The 24,656-nt window shown below is 64.1% G+C and overlaps 1 protein-coding gene and 1 long non-coding RNA gene across 2 annotated transcripts in view; one reads left to right on the top strand and one right to left on the bottom strand.

Annotated features, from left to right (window-relative positions):
• Nucleotides 1–2,393, bottom strand: part of LOC142821001 (uncharacterized) — a 7,528-nt gene extending 5,135 nt beyond the window's left edge. Inside the window, exon 1 of the long non-coding RNA XR_012898050.2 lies at nucleotides 1,047–2,393. This is a non-coding gene — a long non-coding RNA (uncharacterized LOC142821001). The remainder of the gene's footprint in view (nucleotides 1–1,046) is intronic.
• Nucleotides 2,394–12,438: 10,045 nt separating this feature from the next.
• NR1D1 (nuclear receptor subfamily 1 group D member 1) lies at nucleotides 12,439–23,879 on the top strand. The gene is made up of 8 exons (XM_075911469.2): nucleotides 12,439–12,781; nucleotides 18,055–18,384; nucleotides 18,676–18,764; nucleotides 19,959–20,103; nucleotides 20,560–21,143; nucleotides 21,502–21,687; nucleotides 22,034–22,244; nucleotides 23,007–23,879. Exons 1-8 carry the CDS (start codon nucleotides 12,751–12,753, stop codon nucleotides 23,204–23,206), a joined length of 1,776 nt encoding a protein of 591 aa, XP_075767584.2. The 5' UTR covers nucleotides 12,439–12,750; the 3' UTR covers nucleotides 23,207–23,879.
• Nucleotides 23,880–24,656: the final 777 nt, after the last annotated feature.

The raw sequence follows: 24,656 nt of genomic DNA, 5'->3' as shown, positions 1-24,656 counted from the left end.
CACTGAAAAATGAGATCGACCCAGGTACAGCACTCGGGGCTGGGACACCTTTTGTGCCCTGCATGCTGCAGATCTGGCGACCTGACCCCATCCCCGGCGTCCCCTCCCATGGCGTCGGGCGTGTCTGCGGGGACAGGGCCGAGGCAGTCAGCAGCGGAGGGGGAACAGGGCTCCAGCCGCCAGGGCTGGGGAGATCCAGGGTGATGGAGGGAGAGGGGCCCTGAGATTTTCAGCCAACCACCTCAGAGGCTTCTGCAGCCACCAGCAGCCCGGCTCCCAGGCCTGCTTTCTGCAGGGGCTGGCTGCCGGGAAAGGCGGCTCCTCGAGCAGCACTTGCAATATTTGGCCGCTGGGTGGCTCCAAAGCTCAGGAGCAGGCAGGCCCCGGGGCGGGCAGGGTGTGCGTGCCAAGAGCTGGCTGCACCGAGCGCCAGGGGGCCCTGATCTTCCCCTGGGTGCTACTTGCCACCTGGGCATGGCGGGCGTCAGCCGGGCTCCGCCGCCTGGCCACGCTCTCGCCGCTGCAGTGCCCAGGCCAGGCCCCAGGGACGGGACAGGGCATAGGGCGCTGCAGGCACCGGCCCCACCATGGTGGGGCACTGGAGAAGCACGTTGCATTGATCCCATTTGCCTGGCTGGGAGCAGGTTAAATGTGTCCAAGGCGCCCTCGGACCCGGGGGCTCCACGGATCTTGCAGCCAGCCCCCCCCGGCGTTGCACTGGAGAGAAGCAGCCAGCGGGAGGTGCCCAAAGCGAGGGTCCTGCTGCCGCGATGCTCGGCCCTGATCTGTCCCATAACGCCCCCAGGTGCTGGCCCCATTGATGCCCCCCTCAACCTCTGGCCCCAACGCTCCCTGGCTGGGGATGTCTCCGCCGTGCAGCATCCGGGCGAGGCTGGTGCCAACCCCTGCCTGCCTCCGCCCTGCCTGAGCATCCAGCTCCGATCTGCAGGAGTCGTCTGGGCTGGTAAATTTCCAGCCGCGCCGATGGGCCACGCCTGTTACGATAGGCACCGGGGCGCCCCCAGGGATCTGCCAGTCAAACCCACCTGGCACGGCTTGCGGTAACCCAGGCCAGATCTGTCCAGTGCCAGCGGGCTGCCGCCTCTCTCATTGTGCCCTCTGCTGAGCTCGGCGCCTGCTGCAGGCTGGTGTGTGGCGCAGCCTCCCTGCGGCCCAGGGAAGCCGGGCTGGGCCAGCAGCGCAGGGAGGAGCCATGGGGCAGACAGGCAGCGTGGGTGGGAAATCAGCCCATCCCTCCATGGGCTGCTCAGCTCCAGCGGCAGAGGGGATGCTGGGTTCTGCTCCCTGCCCTGGCAAGGAGTCAGGCCTAGTGGTTAAGAGGCGAGGCCTGTCCCAACCCCCCTTTGCTTCATACCCAGACGCACGCTGGACCGCTATGGGTCTGAACTGCACGCCACGTCTAGGGCACGGTTTCAAAGCCAGCTGTTCCAGAGCTCATGGGAGGCGTGTTTGTGTCCCAGTGCCCAGTGCCCCCGGTCAGCAAACACGGACTCCATGCAGGCCAGGCCCCCGGTCAGCAAACACGGACTCCATTGTCCTCGGTATGAAGGGGTTCCGCAAGGGGATGGCAGGGAGCAGGCTATAGAAGGGTCTCCAGGGGGAGCCCCGGACCTTTTGCTTCTCTCCCAAGCCTGGAGGAAGGAACCAAGAGCAGTAGAACTGAGCCCTGGACAAGAGAGAAGTCCCCAAAGGCAGGAGCCTGGATGCTAAGGGGATGGGCACCTCCAGGGGCCTGCTCGGCTTTCAACTTGCGCCCACTGAACTGAGCGATCTGGGAAACAGGGGGCAGGGTCTTTGGAAAGGCAGAGCAGGCAGGAGCTGGAGTTAGAGTCTCCATCCCTGGCAATCAGGACAGAAGGTTTTGCTGAAAGATCTGCCCTGGGAATCACTTGGGGGGCAGTTCTCTGGCCTGGGCCACCCCAGCCAGCGGCCAGACCCAGCGGGGCCCAGGAATCCCTGAATCGGCCGGTCGCTGGGTCTGAGGCAGATGGACGACTCCTGTGCCCTGCTGTTAGCCAAGTGCTCCTGAGTCAGGCTTGGTGGGGGCCCTCTAGGCTTTTCGCTTTCTGGGGCAGGAGCTGGCCCACGCTAGGCACAAGGGTCTCTGTCTGCGTATTTCCCACAGGGATCCAATGAGTTCCTATTGGCAGGAGGGGGTGCTGTGGGCTCACAGAACCGTGTGGATCTGGGGGTCCCTGCACAGCCCCCGAGGCAGGCCACCGACCAGCCCGGCAGCCAACCTGCCCTGCGTGCTCGCGGCATCTCCGCAGCCTGGGTGCTCTGTGCTGGCAGGCCTGCAATCCCTCTGCATCAGGGCACCCCCCCGGCCAAATCCCCCTCCCCCTGCTTCCCTGGCAGCCAGTGGCAGAAATCTCCATCGCGGGAAGCCGCACGGGCTCTCTCCAGCCGGCTGCACTGAGCCCAGCTTTATTTAAAGGGCTCCCCCGCCCGCTCGGCAGTGCACAAGCCCGGCGTGTTTTGCTCGGCAAAAGGAGTTTCCTGCGGCCAGCCAGTGCACCCAGCTCCTGCAGGCCCACGTGCCGGCCTCCGCTCCCAGCCCTGCACATGTCTCTGCAGCAGGGATGTGGAGCTGGGAAGTTGCTGTGGCTAAAAATGGAGCAGCCCGCACATGCCTGGGCCACGTGACGGAGGCGCCACAAACAGCTCGCTCAGATGGAGAGGGCTGAGCGCAGCAGGAGGAGAAGGGGAGGGCAGCGCCCGGGCTCACATGGGCTGGCAAGGCAAACACAAGCCCTAGGCTGGGCCGGCGCACATGCCGGTGTCCGTGCCAGCACGGCCGCTGCTCCGGGTTCGCTCCGCTCCCTCGGCCCTGGGAGGGAGCAGGAACAACAACAAGCAGCCCCGGCCAGATGGGGACATGCCGGGAGCTTAGTGGGTCAACGGGGGCCGATCCTGGAGCGCACGACCCAGCACACCTCCTGCTTTGGTCGGTCAGCAGGGGAGAAAGTTCGGGCCACATCCGTCCCCGGGGTAACAGCATGGACGCCGCGGGGAGGTTTCCCAAAGGGGCACCTCCCACCTCACCCTGCTCTGGCCATCACCTTAGCATCGGGGCTGCAGCTGGCAAGCGAAGTTTTGCAGCAAGGTCTGCTTCTGCCTCCCCCCGGCCCCCTGGCAGGACCAGGGAGCGGGAGCGCTTGACTCAAGGCAGGTGACAACCCACGGGGGAGGGAAGGTGCAGGTCAGATAAAGAGGCAAAGTCCTTCCCCGCCCAGCCCTCACTGGCTTCCGGGGCCAGGAGACTTGACTTCAGGTGGATGTGCTGCAGCCAGGCAGGGCAGGGCAGGGGGACAGCGTGCCATGCCCAGGGGGGGCAGCCTGGCAGGAAGGCGAGAACGGCCCTTCCAGCAGGGGTCAGTGTAAGCCTGGGGCGGCATTGCCAGCTCCCCGGGGTTCAGCAATCCCAAGAGGCTCCCCAGCGATCGAACCAGAGGGGGGGGCTGCGGACTCGCCGTCTGGGCTCGGGGGCCCCTGGGGACACGGCTTCGAGCTCTCGTGGGGCATGAACGCAGCAGCTCTACCGTGTGCCCGATTCCGGGAGCTGGAGCCTTTCCGGAAACCAGCAAAGCACCAGGGCGGCCCCCGCTGCCGGGCCCTGGATGGTGCCACATTATGGAGAAACGCCCCAAACAGAAGCAAAAACTGGAGAGCAAGATTTTCTTTCCGGCTAACCCCCTTCCCCCCCTGCCTGCAGACAGGAGCCCCTCTCCCGCCAGGCCTGCTGGCAGCTCCTTCCTGAGGGAACAGTTTCAAACCCGGTGCCAGGGCACCACGCGTGGGGTTTCATGTTTATGCACACGCCTAAGTCACGGCCCTTTGCCTGCGTGTCGGAAATGGCCAGTGGTTTTTACCCTTGTGCAAGCTGCCGACACTGGGACACTGGAGCTTGCACAGCGCGGCGACCGCTGGGTCATCAACCTCAGGACAGACCGTGTCCAGCGGCGGGGGGGCAGGGCTACTGCAGAACCAAAGCAACGGGCTGCACTCGGCCGCCACATGTGAGCTCAGACTCCCGGTTTCCTTCCCCCACCCCCAGCCTGGCCCTTTTGCAATCTAGCCGGAGAGCCAAAGGCAGAAGCTGTTTCCTCCACGATCGGCTTTCGAAACAGGGCGATTGAGCCATGCCCTGGAGCCGCATGGATGGGGAACCAGCCTGGCCCTGGTTCTCCAAAGATCCCCCCCCCCGGGCCTGATCCGGAGCCAGGGGCTAACCCCCTCCCCTGGCGCCCCGGCAATCGCGGCTTTGCAAGCGCGGAGCTCTTGTTTGCCAGGCTTCCTGGCGACGCTCCTCTGAGGCCGCATCCCGCAGGCAGGAATGTGGGCTCTCTCCCAAAGCAGGCAGTGGGGTAGGAGGGGACTGCTCCTCGCGGCCCAGCCTACATCCCCCCCCGCCCGCCTGGGAGCTCCTGCAATGCGCAGCGAGGGGGAGGCTGTTGGAAAACTCGCGCCAGCCACCTCCGCAGGCAGGCGTTACACTGCACCAAAGCAGGGCGGGTCCCCGCGTCCTTGGGAAAGCCTTGTGCAGCCCCTCCAAGGAAACCCCCGCTCGCCCTGCCGCCAGGCGCGAGGCAGGGCCCCAGCTCGGGCACTTCACTGCAGCTAGGTCGGGCCCCGTGCAAACAGCTGCTGGGGGAAGGGGGGGACCCCTCTTCATTGCAGCGAGAGGCCCAGGATGGGCTCCAACGGGAGGGGGCTGCACATTGCAATGCACAAGGGCATCCCCTTGAAACGCCCCCGGCCCCTGCAGCCCCACCACAGAGCCCCCAGTGCAACCAGCACCCGTGTGGCCAGGGCGGCCCCCTGCATGGCCAGCGTTTCCCAGGCCTGTGTTATAAGGGGGGGTCTCCGGGTTGGGCTGGGAGTCTGCGCTGGGCTGAACGCCCCGAGCTTCACCGACGTCCGAACCGCGCCATGGCGGGAGGCTGCCCGGGGGTGACGGGGAGCAAGGGGAGAGCTGGCTGCCTGCTCCAGGCTCCCACCCTGGTTCAGTTTTCTGCCCCCCCCTTTCTGCACGTGGTATTGGCTCCTGGGTTGCCTGGTTTTGTTTACTCCTCTTGGTCAGGGAGAGAGCTTGGTTCTGGAACTGAGCTGGTCCCAGCACCCGATGACTTTGCAGGGCAGGCTGGAAAGCTGCCAGGCAAAGCTGGCTCTCTGGATGGGCTTGGGCCCCGGCCTGCTCCGTGCCTCAGTTTCCCCGGAATGAATGGTCATGCCTGAACTGTGACAGAAAAGTGCTAAGTGCTACTGTTTGTTAAGGTGAGTTATTCCCTTGGAGGAGGTGGAATTGGCCCTAAGAGGAGGCTGGATTTCCACTTGGGGGGGGGTCCCATTCTCTGATGGGGGGGGGAGAGAAATTGGCCAGACACATGTAAGGAACTGGGAGCATTTGCTGATTTTTCTCTCTGGTAGATGGGCAACATGAAAAGCAACTTTCAGGGAACTCCCAGCAAAGGAGACTGCCTGGCCTTGCTTTGCTGGGAGCCCAGCTCCCAACCTTTCCGCAGGGTGGAGAACAGCTGAGTAAGGGTGTGAATCCAGCCTGCAGTGAAAGGCAGTTTGTTAAAGAAAAACTCCCCTGTGGCTCTAATGGGCTGCCTTTGCCTCCAGCCCTGCCCTCTCTCCAAAGCACCCAGCAGCGGGTTTTAAGGAGGAAGGGAAAACGAGGGCCCGTTTAAGGTCGAATTGAACTGATGTTTGTTGGTGGAGCTGCGTGTGCCCACTCCTTTCTCCTTCACTTCCCTCGCCGGGGCACAAGCCACCAGCCTGGAGGGAGCCCAAAGGGCCCGTCACATGACGGAGCAACAGGAGCCTGGGGCTGGATCCTCAGAGGGTGCAAATCATGTGCAAAGCCTGGTCTCGGGCCCGACCCTTTGCCGTGCCTCAGTTTCCTCCGAGCTAACAGTCGCGCCTGACCTGCTGATGAGAAGCATTAACCTGCCTGTTTGTTCCGGCAGGTTATTCACCGGGCGGGGGGGAACTGGTTTGTCACAAAGCCCCTTCTGGAGGCTTTGTAGAAGGGATGGGGGGGGGAATTAGCTGGTCCTCGTATTAAACACTTGGTGAGAGATGGAGCCAGAGAGCTCCCACTGTGCGCTGGATTTGTGCATTTTCTCTAGCAAGGGCCTGTTCCCCGGGGCCTGCCCTGAGGATGATCACCGTGGGCTCGGCCGCTGCACTTTGTATCCCTTGGCCTCCATGAGACACGAGAGGTCGGTGTTGGCATCCCTGCTGGGCAGCTGGGGAAACTGAGGCAGGGCAAGGCGACGACTTGCTGGAAGTCACCCAAAGGCCAGTGGCACACCCGCAGACAGTAGAATCTGAATCCTGCCCCCTAGTGCTCCACTGCAGGCGCCCTTACTCCTCGGAGCCAGCCATGGGACTGCTCGCTCCAGCTCAAATCCCCCGTGCAGATTTGGGAAGCGCTCCCACAACCTCTCGACGTCCACGGGGATACGCCCGGGACGGGCTTTGGCAGGGACGCTTGCGAGGCAGTAGCCTCTGTTGGCTTTGGTAGCTGCAGTCTCATACACAAAGCTCCTTCCTGGAAAAGCTTTCACAAGATAAAGAAGCTGGCAGGGCTTGCCTGGAGGTAAAAATAAACCCTTACGCAGGCAGGTGTGAGCTGGGCACGTGCCGGGTGCCAAGTCCCAAGCCACGGCAGCCAGCCACAGAGACCTGTTCCCTCGGTCCCAGGGGTGACTTGCTGCCCAGCTACTCCCCTCCTGTCCCAAATGCAAAAGCCCTTTGGGGTCCCTGCCCGGCCGCAGTGGGGTGAGTCCCAGCAGGCAGCCCGGCTCTGACGCGCTCCCCTCCGGAGGGCAGCTGGGGGTCTGAGCCGAGTCGTCTTTGCCTGCGAGGGGTGGAGTGAGAAGGGACAAGTCCAGCAGAGCTGTGTCCGCAAACCTGCAGGCCTGGCCCCTGGCCAGCAAGCTCGGTGCACTGACCTGGGCCACACGGACTCATTTGCCCCCGGCTTGTCCCGGGGGGGATGGTCGGGAGCAGGCTGTAGCATGTGCCCTGCGTGTCCCTTCAGGCGTCACCCCGCAGCCACCCGCCGTCACCCCGCGTCCGGGAAACGCGCCAGCTCCCTAGGGTGCCTGGTGCAATCAGGAAAGTGATTTGTGTTCAGTCGGGCCCGGGGGAGGATCAGGCCCTCCCAGCTCGTTGCGCTCTGCACCCCTGAGAGCCTCTTACACGGATGCGGGAATCTGTCTCCACGGCGACAGGGGCAGTGAGGATGGAGAGCAGGAGGGAGCCGGACGCCGCGTTCCCAGCACTGCCCCAGCACAGGGGCTGGCCCCGGATCCACGGGGCTCTCCTGCTGCTTTAGACTCTCTGCATGGCTGGGGCCAGTGTTCCTCTCACCCCAGGGAGATAGGCGAGATGGATCTGCGATTCTGCCTGCCTCACCCCCCGGGATTGTGCCTGGAGATCCTGGGGCTCACACCAGGGCAGAGAGAAGGCTGGTTTAGAAGCTGGAGGTGGAGCGAGAACCCAGCGCGTCAGGCGCTGTACAAACACAAAGCCCGGCCCTGCCCCGAAGAGCCAACTTGCCACCGCCAGGTGCCTGCTGAGCCGCGGGTGAAAGGCGCCGGCGGGACGCAGCCCCTCATTGCTCCGTGACACCGTGCACGGGAGCAGAATGCGTTTGCGCCGTCTCAGGGTTCGGGGGGGTGGGAAGCACCCATCCACTGCTGGAGTCCGGTTTAAAGGGCCAAGTCTGCTAAGCAGATCTCTCTGCCTCTAAGAAGCGTGTTGCTCAACCCCCACCTGGGAGCAACCTTCTAGTCACCCCGACATTTCCTGCAGAACCGGCGGGCGGCGCACGAGAGCACAGCTCTGGTTTTGTGGCAGTCCTGCATGCACTCGCCTGGAGAGCGGGGAGGATGAACAGGCTCAGCATAAAACCAAGGAGTGGTCCTGTGGTCTACGCGAGGGTGTTATTTCGAAATAACAAGCGGCGCGTCCACACAACCAAGCCTCTTATTTCGAAATAACAACTCCTGCTTTCCTAGGGGAATACGCTTATTTCAGAATAGTTATTTCGGGAGTTATTATTTCAAAAGAACTTATTTCGAAATCATTTCCCAGTGTCGACGTAGCTTCAGAGACTAACCAAACCAGATAGGATCATGCGCTTCTGTGGCCAAAACCCACTTCATCAGGTGAATTGGAGTGGAAGCAACAGAAACCAAGAGAGCTATATAACAGCAGCAGAAGTGCCTGTCAATTGTAGGACCTGTGTGAATGAGGCTAATTAAGTGGGCTGGATGTGTCTCATAGCTTTGGAGGTGGAAATGCAGATGTTAATGGCAGGCAGGAAAAGCCAATAACGCCTCCCATACCCATCAGCTTCCGAATCCTGCAGCCAGTTCCTGGCCGTGTGCTCTCCACCAATTGACGTCAGCTGAAGACCCAGAACGCAGGGGCTGCCAGACTAGATCGGACTCCAGTGCCCGGGACAGCGGCCTGTCTCCAGCAGGGGCCAGCCACGGCTGTTTCACGGGAAGCCGTGAGAACCCCAGGGTGGGCAGCTGGAATCAAAGATTCTGGCTGTTCCCAGCAAGGCTACTTGGGGCCAGATCCATCCCTGGGAAGGGAAGGAAGGTGGCCCCTTAACAAGCCGACTTGCCTCAAGCGAGGCAGAGCTCAGGGGTTGAGCACGCACACCGCTCAGCTGCGCCGCGTCCCTGGAGGTGAAGCAACCGGGTTTGCAGTTTTTGTTAAGCCCCTGGGGTGCAAACGCTCCCCAGATCCGCCCGTGGGGCCAAGGGGCAAGTTGGAGGCATGAGGGCTGCAGGGTTGGTCCCTGGCTCCGGAATTCTGCTGCCAAGTGAGAGGGGCGGCCGGGTTTTGTGTGCGGAAAGTGACGAGCTCAGGACTGGAACGGGGGTGCTGAGGGGAAGGGAGCTCCCCGGCAGGCAGGGAATCCCATGCGCCCGCATCCCGGGACTGGGAGCAGGAAGTGCAGCTGGGCCATGCGAGCTCTGGCCAGACCATCCCGCGGGGCCAGTCTGGCCAGGTTGGGGGTGTTGCACCCAGCAGGGCCGATGCACCTTGTCACTTCTCAGCCCTCCTTGCTGGAGGCAGACTGGAGCCGAGGGTCGCCCCAGTAAGCCCAGTCTGAAGGAGGAAGCCGGGGGGGGGGGAGTATTAGAGGCAGGGGAAAGTTCCCAAACTGCCCGCCCGGCCCCACCCACACTCCACCCCCGGCCTCTGCCCCCCTTCGGCACCGCTCTCCCGTCTCACAGGGCTGTCTGGGCTTTGCCACCAGTCCTCCTGGGACTGGGCAGGCTGAGGCCCGGGGGACAGCCCTCCTCATGCTCTGGGGAAGGCGTAGGCCGTGCACCAGCCATCCTACCCCCTGTTTTCCCCCGTGGCTGCATGCTGCCTGCTCCCCCCTCAAGGAAAGCTGGAGCTCTGCGCCACCCACCCTCTTTCTCCGCTGTGCTCCTGCCAGGGTGCACCACCTGCTCATCTCCACCCCCCACCAATCCTGGGCTGGGGCGGGAAGGCTGGCCTGCTGGTGGAGGGGTAGCTGCCCTACAGTGTGTGTGTGTATGTGCATGCATGGGGGTGCGTGGCTCCCACAGGACCCTGGGAGGCAGGGGCGGGGCCTCAGGCATCAGGGGCGGGGCCTTGGGTGGCAGAGGCGGGGCCTCGCGCTTGCCTCCCCCAGGCTTAGATTCACCCACCGCCCACGGGAAGGATTAGATCCTGGCCTAGATGAGCCCACGACCTTTTCACCCCTTTGCCTGCACCTGTCAGGGCCAGCTCCTGCTCCCCTCCCGCCCCCCGGAGCTGATGGCAATCAGGCAGGCAGGCAGGCAGGGCTGTTTTCCTGCCCGCGCAGAGCCCCGCTGGGTAAGGAAAGCAGGCAGTGGGCGAGCGGGGAGAGACACACGGCCTCAGAAATTTCATAGCCCTTCCTCCCAGCCGCCTCACATTGCTCGAGCTGCAGTGTGGCCATGTGTCTGTGAGTCATAATGAAATAAGCAATAACACGGGAAGTGGGTCAGGGTTTAGGATTTCCATCTGCGATGGGGAGGAACCTGCTGCGTTGGTGCCAGACACAGGCAAGCCCAGGACAGGGACTGGAGGAGAAATGCTGGGCTAGCCCTGCGAGCTATTCTCAACGGCCGAGTGAAGGTGGGGTTGCAGACCAGGGCAAGCTGCCAGGGCCCTCGGCTGTCCTCTCTTGGGGGGTTCTGGGACGCTGCTTTCGGGGTTCCATAGACCCCAGCCCGCCCTCAAACCATCTCAGCGTAAGACAGAGCAGGGGATGGAACTGACAGGGGACCTAGCAATATTTTACAAACTGGTTACAACCATTCAAAATGTTTCCTGCCAAACCCAGGCATTAAAAAAATACATTTTTTTTTGGCCTTGGAAGTTTTGTTCCTTTCAAAAATGTCCAGGTTTTCCTTAAAAAGGCAGGCCCCCACCCCCAGACAGTCCAAAAAATCGGCGTCAAATGTACCTTTTCTTTTAAATGTCTTAATGGAAAATAGCAGCATTTGCGGATCAGTGTTACTGGCATGGGGTTGCTTTGGGATCTCGGACTTAGAGGGGCAGGGGTGGGTTTCAGAACAAGAGCTAAGTGTTTGCATGGGGGGGGGGGCTGCCCGCCCCTAAGGATGCCAGAGTAGGGCGCCTTTAGCTTTCAGCCCATACATTGCTCCAAGTCTAAGTGCTTCCTCAGGGTGATGCAACCTACAGCTTGAAGGGAGAGCAGACACAGCTAACTCCTGGAGGGAGTCCCAAGGTTGGCACGACAGGCTGGCCATGCCCAAGAGACACATTCATTCACTGGCCTGGGAAATGTGTCTCCTGTCCACGCCCTTGGCCACGTCCCAGGGCGAGCACAGGTGACACTGAGTTTAGGAAGAGTTCCTTGAAGTCCCCGCCCTTCCAGTAATGAGCAGTTTGAAGGAAGGATCTTTGCTGGTGGAGTCACTTTTCACGGGGTAATTTGTCTCCATGTTGGCTGGTGACACATGTTGCCGGCTGCACATGATGCGGTGGGCTGGAAGTCCATGCGAAAGATCCCACTCTCGCTTGGCAGATTTGGAACTGCTCCGCAAGACGTGATGAATGCTGCATCGTGACCTAGTTATTGGGGGGGTTACTGTGTCTGCTCTGGAGTGTCGCAACAGGCTACCTGGGGAAACAGGCAGGCAGGAGAAAGAATGGGACAAGAGAAACCACCTGGCGGCAGGTTCGGGAGATGGTTAAGGGACGATGCTGGAGGGAGGAGCAGGACTGGTTTGGGCCCCAAGGATCACAGCCCAAGAACAGAAGGCTAAAAGATCCATCTCTCGAAAGGTGGGGGGGGGGGGTTGTTTAATGGACCACGGCTGGGACAGGCAGTCACTGGGCACAGATTCCCAAAGAGAACCGTGACCCACCTGGGTGGCTTGCGAGGGCCCTCTTGCCTGGTCCAAGAGTGGGAGAGCTGTGGCTGGGGAAAGGCCTGAGGGCGGGTGTGGGTGGCGAGGCAATAACACTCAGGGAGACCAGCGCCCGGTGACTCAGGACTCCACAGAAGGAGCAAATCAGAGCATGGCTGGTTCCTGACCCTGTAAGGACCGTCTCAGTGGTTATTAGCCAAGCAGGTCCCTTTCATCAGCTAGACAATGAGCAACTTGTTCTTCAGGTGCTGGCTCTTATTTCCCAAGGACAGTCCTGTCGAAATGTGCCACAGAACCCAAGGAATCTCTGTTCACGCTACCTGACCTACATATGCACTGCCGCAGCGCTAGCCTGGCGTTGGTACAGGGCACGGCACACCTAACGCAGCGGGCAGTAGCAGACAGCCGTGGGGGAGAATGCAACGCTGGAGGAGGGGGGGAGCCCTTTGTTGTCATGGGGAATCTGTCTCCTTTTCTTTTGCATTTCACCGGGCGGGGAGGGTCTATTTCAAGTTGAGGCTAGATCTGCTTTTGCTTTTAATTGTGCATTTAGTACAGCAGCAGTGTGTGAGTGTGGGGGGGTGCCCCCCAATTTCCCTGAGTCGTTTTCCTTGCCAGGGAGCTCTGTGCACAGGTGGGCTGGGCAGGAGGCGATGCAAACGCTTTCCTGGGAAACCTCCCCACTGCAAAGGCACTAGCTGATTTTGCTTTCTCACCCTCCCCCCCCTTTGCCAGCGCAGTTTTGCAGCCCGCCGGCGTTTTGCAAGCGCAGGTCTGCGCATCACGTTCAGCCCTCACGTTTTCCCAGGGTCTGGGAGCCGGAGCCGCTTTTAATCTCTCCCGGGCAGAGTCACGGCCCAGGAATTCACATGCTGCAGCCACACAGACGGGGGAATTGAGGGCAGAGCCCAGGGAACTACAAGTCCCGTCAGCCACCGGGCTGGGCATGCGCCCTGGCAGCTGGCTTCACGCGCCTGCCGCTCGCCGAAAGTGTGTCACTGGGGCACGAGGCTCTCCCAGGGAATCACATGGTGGAGGCTCCGGAGCCGCGTGCGGGCGACTGCGCAGCCGCGGCGGGTCCCAGGCAAAGAGGCAGGAGCAGGAGAGCCCTGGCAGAGTAAAACATTGCAGAGCAGGGAGAGGCAGCTGCGCGCAGGGCTCCGGTCTTGTCTGTGTCCCCGGCCCCCCCCTTGCAAGCAGCGGCCCCCCAGCAAAGCCCAGCTCCGGGGAAGGAGTTTGCGAGCCAGAGGGAGCAGCCGGCTCGAGCCAGGCTCGGATGCCCGCGCCCCGCTGAAGGATGGCAGCTCTGGACTCCAACAATAACACAGGTACTTTGCCTTCCAGCCGGGTTCCTTCCCCGCCCCAGCCTGACCCCTCTGGGGGGATCCCCCCCTGCAGCGCGAGCACCCCCACCCCGGCTCCTGCTGCCTGCACAGCTCCTGGGAACCCCGCTTCTCTGCGCCTTGCTTGGCTGCTGATCTGAGCCCCTCGCCCGTGCGCTGCGTTGGGGGGGGGGGGTCCGCTCCCCTTCCCTCTCCGAAGGGGTCGAGGGTCCCCCGGAAGCGGGGGAGTTGGGTGCGCCGGGAGCCCTCCCCTGCACCCAGCTGTGGGGGTCCCACGCTGCTCTTGGGAAGGGCTCGGTCTGACGTCTCCGGCGGATTGGAGGGGCGGGGGCGGCCCCAGCTGGGTGAGGGGCGGTGTAGGGTCCGGGGGCCCAAGCTACTGACGCTGTTTAATTGGATGTGGACGTGGGGGAAGGGCGTGTCGGGAGCGGGGTGGGGGGTTCGCTCCCCAGGGTGATGTGGGACCCCGGGCGTGGATAGCACAGCAGCGACCCCCCTTCTGGGCCAAGAGTTACCCCGAGCAGGGAGCAGCTCCAGCTTCCTACTCTGGTGTTAGGGGAGACACCCCCTCCCAGTGCCCGGGGGGCACTAGCTGGATTGAAGGCAGGTGGTCACTGCTGGCTTCAGCCTCAGCTTCCTCCCTAGTTCCTTGACCCCAGTGGGGGGTGTGTGCAAATTGCTTCCCCCTTCTCCCTGGGATGTCATCTCGGCCCCTCTTTGGCCTCCCCCCGGGCTGCAGCCCCCCCGACCCCGGCTTGTCACCCCCCCCTCCCAGGGCTGCAGCCCCCCCCCGACCCCGGCTTGTCACCCCCCCCTCCCAGGGCTGCAGCCCCCCCCCCGACCCCGGCTTGTCACCCCCCCCTCCCAGGGCTGCAGCCCCCCCCGACCCCGGCTTGTCACCCCCCCCTCCCAGGGCTGCAGCCCCCTCCGCCGTTTGTCACCCCTGCTGCCCCCGGCCCCTCCCCCCGGAGCTCCCCCAACTCACGTGTCCCCCGCCCTGGAGCTGCCACGTGCGGACTTTGTTTTCCTCTCTTCCCCGCCCCGCCCTGCCCCCTCCCATTGGTCGCCTCCCCCGCAAACCCCGCCCCGTGAGTGCCCGTGACGTCACACCCGGAAGCCTGGCGCCGCGTCCCCCTTCCCCCAGTTCTGTTAAAAGTAAAAAGCAGCCGCGCGGGGCGGGGACGCCATCGCCGAGGCAACGAGCGGCGGCCAATGGCGCGGCGGGGGCGGGGCAAAGCGTGATGGGCAGGGCCCGGGGGCGGAGTAGCCACGTGCGGCCGGGACACGTGGAGCAGGGACGTGAGGCCGCTAGAGTCTGGGAGAGTCGGAGTCCGGGCCCGGGATCGGGACCCCGGGGGGGGGGGGCTGAGCTGGGACCCCCCCCCCCAGCGGGGCCGCATCCATTCCCTGTCCCCCTAGGCCGAGCCCCCCACCTAACCTCTGCCCCCCAGCAAGATCCCCCTGGCCCTGCCCCAGGCTGAGTCCCCCCCACCTAACCCTGTCCCCCAACCTCTGCCCCACAGCAAGATCCCCCTGGCCCAGCCCCTGCCCCAGGCTGAGTGCCCCCCCGGCAGGACCCCAGCCTAGCCCCTGCTGTCTCAGGATCAGCCCACCCCTCCCCCGGGGGGCCCCCCAGCCAGCCCTGGGGATTTGGTGAAGGCCAAAAGTACAACAGGGCTGAGAAAAGAGCTAGAGAAGTTCTGGGTGCCCAGGCCCGTCCATGGCGATTAGCCGGGCTGGTCAGGGACACAACCCCACGCTCCGGGGGTCCCAAGCCGCGGGACTGGACGATGGGGATGGATCCCTTGCTGGCTGCCTGTGTTGTTCGTTCACTCTGGAGCTCCTGGCATTGGCCGCTGCCAGAGGAAGGGGCACTGGCTAGATGGACCTTTGGTCTGACCCAGCCAATCCCCAGGACAAGGTCAGCCCCCCATTCTATCCCACCCCCAGGCCATGATCTGCTGCACCTGTCCCATCTCATGGGTGCTGGTGCCCCATGGGGTCTGTGGCTCGTCTGTCCCCCACATCCCTCTAGCTATCAGTGAAGGTTCTGTGTCCCCCATCACTGCAGCCTCTGGTTGCCTCATGCTCTTGGATGTATTTGTGGGGGTGGGGGGCAGGTCAGGGCTAGTTTCTCCAGCATGGGGATTGGTACAGCACAGAGCAGGTAAAGGACCTGCCCAAGGTCACGCATGAGTCTAGGACAACGGATACATGGGTCTTCAGAGCCCTAGTTTATCCTCCTGAGCCCCACACCCTCCTTACTCTCTGCCCTATGGCTGGGCTCCCCGTGCTGCCCCCAGACTGGTCCTGGGAGCAAGTTTCACCCCACAGAACAGGGATGACTAATAGCTGCAGTACAAAGCGGCTGCACCATAAGCGTGGGAATAGGGGGCTCTCCGAGCCCAACGTCACCCAGCTGGCAGGCTAAGTCCTGCTGCAGGTGTGTGCGCCAGAGGCGCCCTGCGGGGGGAGGGACACATGGCCCTGGCGGAGCCCGTGTGGGGATAGCGCTGGCCACGTGTCGAGGTGCTCCTGACTCATCCCCTCCGCAGTCCTGCGGCCAGGGCGGGCTGGGAGATTTCTGTGCTCCCCATTCACCCCCCCAACCCCGTGTGCCTCCCACATGCCCCCTTGGACTGCACCAGTGTGGTCCCCAGTGCCTGTCCGGAGGTTGGAGCAGCCTGGGGAGAGAGCAGGCTTTGGGGTGGGGTGAGGGAAGCAGTTTGGGTTTTGTGACCTACTTCCAGAGCCCTGTTTCCCAATCAGGGCTATTTAAAGATAAGGAAACAAATGCAGCAAAGCTGACGCTGCAGCTTGAGAGTGACTGGAGCTAGGGGCGGGATTGGCGGCTGGCGGGAGCAGGCATCGCCCTGGTACACACGGCCCCCTCCCGCTCTGCTGGGATTCCCCTCCCTGTCCTGCTCCCTTACTGCGTTCAAAGCCTTCCCAGCTACTCCTCATTTAAAAATAGCCAAGTGATTTGTAACTTCCCTCCTTTTAGCACCAGCCCATGCTGGGGAAGCTCAGTGCATGGAGGGGAAGCTGCACTGATTTTCCTCCCCTGTTCTCTATGGATCGCTCTGTTCTCCTTGGAGCAATCCTGGCTACAGACTTGGCCTCCTCCTTGATCCCATTTTTCCTTCTCACACACTGAGGTGGGGCTCAGAGCCGTGCCTCTAACCGGGAGAAGCAGCAAGGGGCAGAGCAGTGTTCCCTGTAAGCTGAGTGTCAGGTGCCCTCCAGCTGATTAGCGGGGTAGCAGCATTGGGGGTGCACATCTGCAAATGCCTAAGTGCCCATAACAAAATTTATTCCCCGCATGGATGGAAAAATTAGGGGGAACCTTAGTGCAGAGTGTGTGTCTGGGTGCTGCAGGGAACAGGGTTCGGCTGAGGGCACAGTTTTGTCCCCGCTTTGGTTGTAGCAAGTGGGGCTGGCTGCATTATCTTCCCAGGGCTTGGCAGGAGTTTGCTTTTCTCCCTTGTGCTGGGCTGGATCGTGGGCTGGAACCGATTGGTGGAACTTGGCTTTCTGACCTACTGCTGCCCGCAGGGGGGCAGATCCGGCCCGGACTCATGTCCAGCAGCTCCGTAATCGTTTCCCTAGTGAGTGTGTAGTGACTTAACCCCTGGCGGTAGCGTCTCTCCTGCAGGCCGCGTGCGTGGGTGGCTCAGGCGCCTTCCCCGGGCGGAGGAGAGAAGAGTTCGCTGGTCCAGTCTCGTGCTCTGGCCGCGTTCCTGGGTCGGGAGTGGCCGTTGTTGGGCGGGGGGGAGGGGCATCAGGCCGGCTGGGGGACGAGTGCCTCCCAGGGACAAGGCCTGGCGCAGAATCCGCACACGACCTTCCCCGTTTGTTTGTCCTTCGTCTTGCAACCACGGGAGACGTGGTTTTGCAGGAGGCTTCCGGGTCTCCACGGTATTTACGGCTTGGCAGGCGCAGGGCACCGAGTCCTGGCTGCTTATTGCTCTTGTTTCCCTCTTGAATGGCTTCGGTTTTCTCCGGTTCCCCCAGTAGCCTTCCCTTCCCCCCGCTCTCCCCCCAATCCTGCTGGCTGGCTGTAGTCAGCCGCAGCTGGAGCATTTCAGCCTTCGTACACGCAAAGCTGGAAGGGGAGAGAAAGGGGGGGAGGAGGGAAGGCGAGTAGCAAGCCAGGAGCGAGGTGTGTAATTGCACATCAGCCGCTGTGCTTGCAGACACGACGGGGACACGTGTGGGGGGCATGGACAGATGGACACAGACGCTGCGTGTGTGCACGCCCCACGTACCCCCTCCTGTGCACAGACCCTGGCTCGCCCGCCCGGCCCGTACCTGGAGAGCTGTTTTTCTCGCACGTTACAGACAGACTTAGGGAGCGCGTCGCCCCACACGCTTCTGCCCGCGGCCTGGGGAGGGGGGAGTGTACTTCCACTCTCCCGTCTGCTCCCCCCACCCGCGCTGCTGCCCTGCTTGTCCTTCCCGTGCCTGCAGTGCTGCTTTTCCCCACCTGTGCCGGCTCAGCAGTAGCTGCAGCCTCTGCAGTGCAGAGAGGGGAGCGTGTGTGTGGGGGGGAAATGCAGCGAACGGACCTGGCAGGCTGAGCCTTGGGGGGTGGGGTGGGGGGGGATGCGGCAGCACAGGGACGGCGAGGTTGAGACGTCTCCCCGGGGAGGGATCCAGGGTGTATCACTGGGGTGGGAGGGTTGACAGAGTCTCCGCCAGGGAGAGCCCCGCAGGGAGTGAGTGCCCCGAGCAGCCCTGCCACTTGGTCTGCCGTGGGGCTAAGGGATGCCAGACCCCCCCACACCCTCCTGGGAGGCAGAACTGGCCCTGAACTTCCTGGGGCTGGCGCAGGAGGGTGAGGCCAATGGGACTTTGTCGGCTCTCTCTGCCATCCCCTTGGCCCCTCCATGTCTGATTTTCAACCTGTGGGGGCAGGCCCATACTTGGGGGGTGGTGCGAAGGGTGCAACCCCCCCATAGTCCCGCAAGGGGAAGGCAGGAGTGGGGTACTGCCCAAACCCCCCTTCCCCCTGGCTCACAGCTGGCGCCCTCTAGAGGGGAAAGGCCCCATGTGCCCTCACCTGCCCCCCCCCTCGAGCCAGCCAGTCCCTGGCCTGGGGTCGGGTGGGAGCCGATGCCCCCTAGAGGGAACAGGCCCCATGCGCCATTCCTCCCCCTCCCCGCCCCGAGCCGTCTCGTCTGGGGTTCCGTAGCCCCCCCAGCACTCGCCTCGAGGGGCGGCGTTGCCTGGGTCTCAGCCCCCCCCTCTCTCCTCAGGCGGCGTGATCAGCTACGTGGGCTCCAGTGGCTCCTCTCCCAGCCGCACGAGCCCCGTCTCCTTGTGCAGCGACAGCTCCAACGGCAGCTTCCAGTCCGGCCCCCCTGCCTTCGCCTGCTACCTCCCGCCCTCGCCCACCGGCTCCCTGACCCAGGACTCGCGGCCCTACGGCACCGGCCTGCAGGGCCCGCGGGAGGATGGCTCCCCTTCCTCCTCCTCCTCCTCCTCCTCCTCGTACAGCTGCTCCGGGACCTCCCCCGGGGGCCTGCAGGTCGCCATGGATGATGGGCGGCGGGTCTCTCCCAGCAAGACCACCAGCAATATCACCAGTGAGTACTGGAGCCGGGGGTGGGTACTGGGGTAGCGGCGATGCCTTCTCTCCGGGGCTGGCATCCACGGCGGTTTAGCCGCCTGCCCTTGCCCTGAGCGACCGGTGCTCGCTTGGCCCCCCGTCCTCCCCAGCATGGCTGGCCACGTGCCTGCTGGGGATGCCACGCCTACCAGAGGGCCCTGTCTGAGCATCGGCGGGCAGAGCTGCCCGCCCGGCAGGAAGGAGCCGTGCTGGCTGGCCAGGCCTGGGTGCTGCAGCCTCTCACCTGCCTGTCTCTTTCCCCTCCCAGAGCTGAACGGGATGGTTCTGCTTTGCAAAGTGTGTGGAGATGTCGCCTCGGGCTTCCACTATGGGGTCCATGCCTGCGAGGGCTGCAAGGTAAGGGGGTGGGGCAGGGCAGGGGGGCTGTGGCAACAGGGGGCTCCTGCAGAGCCAGGAGCTGCGGGGGGGCCCTGCTGGGACAGCCCGAGCAGTGTGATGTGGGGAGGCAGGGGGGCCGGTGTCCTGGCACGGCATTAATCTATTACCCCCTGTCTGCCCCTCCAGCCAGCCATGGGACTCGGGCCTGGGGGGCACCGTCGTGCCTCCCCACACAAGGCCTAAGTGTTCTCAAGTGGCTCATGATGGGGGGCCTGGAATTTCCTCATTAGCATGGCTGGCTGTTGGGTGTATCGGGACAGCGCACGGAACAAAACCAGTCCCTGGCCCAACAGAGCTTGCGGGGCGCTGAGCGCCTGCCTTCCGACCATCGGGCCTCCCCGCCGGGCTCCCAGAGTCGCTAGCCACTTGTGAAAATGTCCAGCCACGGACCGTTCACCTCGATCGCTGGCGACTCCGGTTCTTTCTGGCCTCGAACCTCTGTCGCCTCCCTTCAGACTTGGCTTCTGCTTCTTCCCTGTCTCTCCCCATATGGCAGAGCCCAGAACACCAGCCCTGTTGGATGCTTTCTCCCCGAACCGTGGGGGCTTATTGCCCTCTTCTTGATCTTGTTGGTGTCTGCGTAACTCACCGACAGCAGCGACTGACCCGAAACGGTCTCTGCTCAGCCCCGAATGCCCGTTTCAGGGGGTGGGGGCTGGAATTCGATGACTTACTGATGCCCTTGTGACAGGGTACCATGTGGTTTAGTTATACTAAGCCTCGTGTTGAAGGTGGCATCCGTCGAAGGAAACAATTGTCTGGATTATCTTTGCTTGCGCTTTGTCATTTCTGCTGGGCAGTTTCTCAAATACAAACCCGGGCGGTGAACAATATTCCGCTACATTTTTCTGCCTGTGCGTGGAATAAATTTTACGTGCTCTGAGGCATGTGCAGATGTGCACCACCCATAGAAACGCAAGCAGCCGGCTGTGGGGGCTCTGCTAATCAGCTGGGCGGTGTTTGACTTCCTCCTGCCCAAGCGCTCTGCATACAGGGAACGCTGGGTAGAGGCGTGTGGCCAACCTATGGGGCTGCGTGCGAAGTGGGGCAGGACAGATTCCTCGCAGGTTCGCGGTTTTGCATCCCACAGCATTTTCTATCTCCCGCTGTTTTGCGCTCGCCTGCCTCACCCCGTCTCTCCTCCTCTCTCAGGGTTTCTTCCGGCGCAGCATCCAGCAAAACATCCAGTACAAAAAGTGCCTGAAAAATGAGAACTGCTCCGTCATTCGGATCAACCGGAACCGGTGCCAGCAGTGCCGCTTCAAGAAATGTCTCTCGGTCGGCATGTCCCGAGACGGTGAGTCCCCTCCCCCTCCCAGAATAGCCTGCAGAGCCGTGTCTGGCTTCCGTGCGCTGTGCAAATAACACGCCCTCCGCACCCCTTTCTCCGCGGGGTCAGGGCCCCGCTGTGCCCTGCGCTGCACCTCTGTGAAACCCCCACGCAGAGGGCCCCCGCGCTCAGCCTGCAGGTCGTTGTGATTCCCCAGCTTTGCCCCACGGACACCATGTGGGTTGGGAGCTCCTGGGTCCATGACCCGAGATGCTGCCGCAAGGCTGGGGGTGTCTGAGCGTGGGGAGATCAGCCTGCCCTGCCCCCCGCCTGCTGCCATGGGACGCATTTGTTGGCCCAAGGGTTGCTCAGCATAGCTGTGGGGGGCTCTTGCCCGGGTGGGAGGGGTCTGGGCTCTTGGTCTGACTCTGCTTTGCCCCCCTTCGCCCCCGGAGGCTAATTTCCACCCCCCTGTCTTTGCAGCCGTGCGCTTCGGGCGCATCCCCAAGCGGGAGAAGCAGCGAATGCTGGCGGAGATGCAGAGCGCCATGAACATGGCCAACAACCAGCTGAGCGGGCAGTGCCCGCCGGAGGGCGCCCCGCTGGGGCACCCCCAGCCTGCCAACCCGCTGCCGTGTCATCAGCCCCAGCTGCCCGCCTCCCCGCCGCCGCCACCCCCCTGCTTCTCCCAGTTCCCCCAGCAGCTCACGCCCCCCCGCTCGCCCAGCCCCACGGAGGCCATGGAGGACGTCATCTCGCAGGTGACCCGGGCGCACAAGGAGATCTTCGTCTACGCCCACGACAAGCTGGGCACGGGGCCGCCGCCGCCCTGCGACAACTGGGAGAGTCGCCGCCGCGCCAACAGCTACCACAGCAACAGCCTCTGCCGCCACGACAACAACAACCTGCCCCACCTCGACGCGTCCCGCTTCCCCGCCTGGCCCCCCAGCGCCTGCCACCAGAACAACCTGAACAGCCACCGGCTCTGCCCCACTGGCTACCAGGAGGCCGAGAGCCCGGCTGGCCACGGCTGCCCATGGCAAAGGGGCACTAAGGACATCCTGTTGGTGAGTGTCAGAACCCCGCCTGGGGCTTTCCAGCCGGACGTGTCCCCCCCCGCGGCTCTTGGGGTATTTTTAGCCTCTGGTCGCCAGTAATCGTCTTGTCCTGGAGGCCGGCGATCGGAGCCAGGCCTGTCGCCGAGCCCGGGGTGCGGGGGATGCCGGCGTCGAGGCCCCCGAGTCGTGGCTCTTTCTCTCTGTGTGGAAGAGGGACAGGCGCTTAGCAGGGCTCTTGCTGGGTCCCAGGCGCTGGGGCCTGGTGCAGACTGGGGGTGCTGGGGTCTTGGGGGCAGTGGCCCCGGGCCGGGGAAGGGGGCTGGGGGCCCAGCCCTCCCGCTCTGTGTCTGACGTGCTTCTCCCGCAGGCGTGCCCCATGAACGCGCACCCGCACGGCAGGAGCGGCCGCACCGGGCAGGAGATCTGGGAGGACTTCTCGCTGAGCTTCACGCCCGCCGTCCGGGAGGTGGTGGAGTTCGCCAAACACATCCCCGGCTTCAAGGACCTGTCGCAGCACGACCAAGTGGCCCTGCTCAAAGCCGGCACCTTCGAGGTAGGACTGGGGCCTTGGGCGTGTCCTGCTGGCGAGAGGGGCCCCCCGGAGCTGCCAGCCCCCCACCCCCACGGGCTGGGCTGCAGGGGTCACTGGGGGAGCCTCTTTCAAACAAGTCCATGAGGCGCCCCCCACAGCGTTTTAGGTACTGGCCGAGAGCTGCGCCTCGTCTCCCCCCCCCCCCCCCCCAATCTCCTATTAAGGGGCGGGGGGGGGGTGTTGGTTCCTGTGTCCATGGCAACCCCTCAGGCCCAGCAGCAGAGCCAGGGACTGGTGTGTGCCAGGCCCCCCGGGAGGCTGGCTGGGCAGGGGCCAGGCCGTCACCGCCCTGCTCTCCCCACGCCAGGTGCTGATGGTGCGGTTCGCCTCCCTGTTCAACGTGAAGGAGCAGACGGTGATGTTCATGAGCCGCACGACCTACAGCCTGGAGGAGCTGTGGGGGATGGGCATGGGCGACCTGCTCAGCTCCATGTTCGAGTTCAGCGAGAAGCTCAGCTCCCTGGAGCTCACGGAGGAGGAGCTGGGGCTCTTCACCGCTGTCGTGCTGGTCTCGGCAGGTGGGTCGCCGGCCCCCGCTCGCCCAAGGGCCAGCCGCCTGCTGGGGGGGGGAGGTGGAAGCCGAGAGTCGCATAGAGCCAGGAGGCTGCAGTCCTAGGCTAGAACTAGAGCTGCAGGGGAGGCTGGGATCCGGTGCAGGGATCTGGTGCGGCAGGGGAGGCTGGGATCCAGTGCGGGGATCTGGTGCGGCAGGGGAGGCTGGGATCCGGTGCGGGGATCTGGTGCGGCAGGGGAGGCTGGGATCCAGTGCGGGGATCTGGTGCGGCAGGGGTGGTTGGGATCCAGTGCGGGGATCTGGTGCGGCAGGGGAGGCTGGGATCCGGTGCGGGGATCCGGTGCGGTAGGGGAGGTTGGGATCCGGCGCAGGGATCTGGTGCGGCAGGGGAGGCTGGGATCTGGTGCGGCAGGGGAGGCTGGGATCTGGTGCGGCAGGGGAGGCTGGGATCTGGTGCGGCAGGGGAGGCTGGGATCCGGCGCAGGGATCTGGTGCGGCAGGGGAGGCTGGGATCCGGCGCAGGGATCTGGTGCGGCAGGGGAGGCTGGGATCTGGTGCGGCAGAGGAGGCTGGGATCCGGTGCAGGGATCTGGTGCGGCAGGGGAGGCTGGGATCTGGTGCGGCAGGGGAGGCTGGGATCCGGTGCGGGGATCCGGTGCGGTTGGGGAGGTTGGGATCCGGCGCAGGGATCTGGTGCGGCAGGGGAGGCTGGGCTGCAGGCCACTGTTCTTCCCCCGCCTCATGGTGTGTTTCCCCCGCTGGACAGACCGCTCTGGCATGGAGAACACGGCTTCGGTGGAGCAGCTGCAGGAGACCCTGATCCGTGCCCTGCGCGCGCTGATCCTCAAGAACCACCCCACGGAAACCTCGCGCTTCACCAAGCTGCTGCTCAAACTGCCCGACCTGCGCACCCTGAACAACATGCATTCCGAGAAACTGCTGTCCTTCCGCATCGACGCCCAGTAGGGCCCCCCGCCCCGGCCGTCCTGCCCCGGGGCCCAGCCCCGCACCAGACTCTCTTGCTGCTGGCCATTCAGCCGGGACAGAGCTCCCCTGGGGCCCCCCACCCCGGCCGTCCTGCCCCGGGGCCCAGCCCCGCACCAGACTCTCTTGCTGCTGGCCGTTCAGCCGGGACAGAGCTCCCCCGGGGCCCCCCACCCCGGCCGTGCTGCCCCGGGGCCCAGCCCCGCACCAGACTCTCTTGCTGCTGGCCATTCAGCTGGGACAGAGCTCCCCCAGGGCCCCCCACCCCGGCCGTCCTGCCCCGGGGCCCAGCTCCGCACCAGACTCTCTTGCTGCTGGCCATTCAGCCGGGACAGAGCTCCCCCGGGGCCCCCCACCCCGGCCGTCCTGCCCCGGGGCCCAGCCCCGCACCAGACTCTCTTGCTGCTGGCCATTCAGCCGGGACAGAGCTCCCCCGGGGCCCCCCACCCCGGCCGTCCTGCCCCGGGGCCCAGCCCCGCACCAGACTCTCTTGCTGCTGGCCATTCAGCCGGGACAGAGCTCCCCCGGGGCGGCCGGCCTCTGTAAATAGTAATCTGTGTATATTGGAGTCGTGTTCTTTCTCGCTGCTGCCCCCCGTGGAGGGCTGGAGCCCAGCTCTGTCTGAGCCACACGGGAAATAATATATTGAAACCAACGCTTGGCCTGGTCCGTCCCTTCCTGGGCCAGCCGGCCCCTGCTCTCCGCTTGGGCGGGGAGGGTCCCCGGAGCGGGCGGGGCAGCGGGTGACTTGGTTCTGCTCGATGGGGAGAGGGCAGCTCGTGTGGGGGAGGCTCCAGGGCCAGGAGTCCCCAAACTCGCGGTGCAGCACGGCGCTTGCGGGGTCTGGGCCCGGGGGCCCTTGTTCCTGCCAGCAAGTAGGGAGGGACTCCAGCCTCATCACTGGCCTCTTCCCTGCCGGGCACTTCCATGCCTTGAACCCCAGCCTGGGGCACGTGGCTGGCAGCTGCGGGACGCCTGAACCCCCATCCCCCTCTCCTCGAGCATGGGGCAAACTGAATGGCAGCGAGGGGCTGGGGGGAGATTATCCTACCTATTTCCCTCCCCCCCCCCCCCCCCCCCCCCCGCTGGTAGCCCAGGACCCAGCTCATGCTATGTGTGGGGAAGGCTCTGGGTTCAGCTGCAAGTGGCTGATCTCTGGGGGTGGGGGGAAGAGGCGGAGGAGGGGGGTGGACACACGGAGGGAGGGGTCAGGCCAGGCCCTCAGGCGTCTGTGTGTCAATCCCGCTTCCTGCAGAGCTGCCATGGCTGGGGGGGGCCCGGAGTGGAGTGTTGATTAAAGGTGTAGATGCCCCCACCTGCCCCCCACCCTAGCTGCACAAGCCACTTCTTCTGTGTCACTTCTGCCCCCTAGGGCAAGCTGGAGGGAGGGTGGTGCTACTGCTGCCTCCTTAGCACCAGGCCACGCCCCACT

This window comes from Pelodiscus sinensis, chromosome 29, assembly GCF_052426305.1.
Source record: "Pelodiscus sinensis isolate ZL-2025 chromosome 29, ASM5242630v1, whole genome shotgun sequence".
Taxonomy (NCBI): Eukaryota; Metazoa; Chordata; order Testudines; family Trionychidae; genus Pelodiscus; species Pelodiscus sinensis.
The sequence above is the reverse complement of the archived record's forward strand: the minus strand, read 5'-3'. Positions and strand labels throughout refer to the sequence as shown.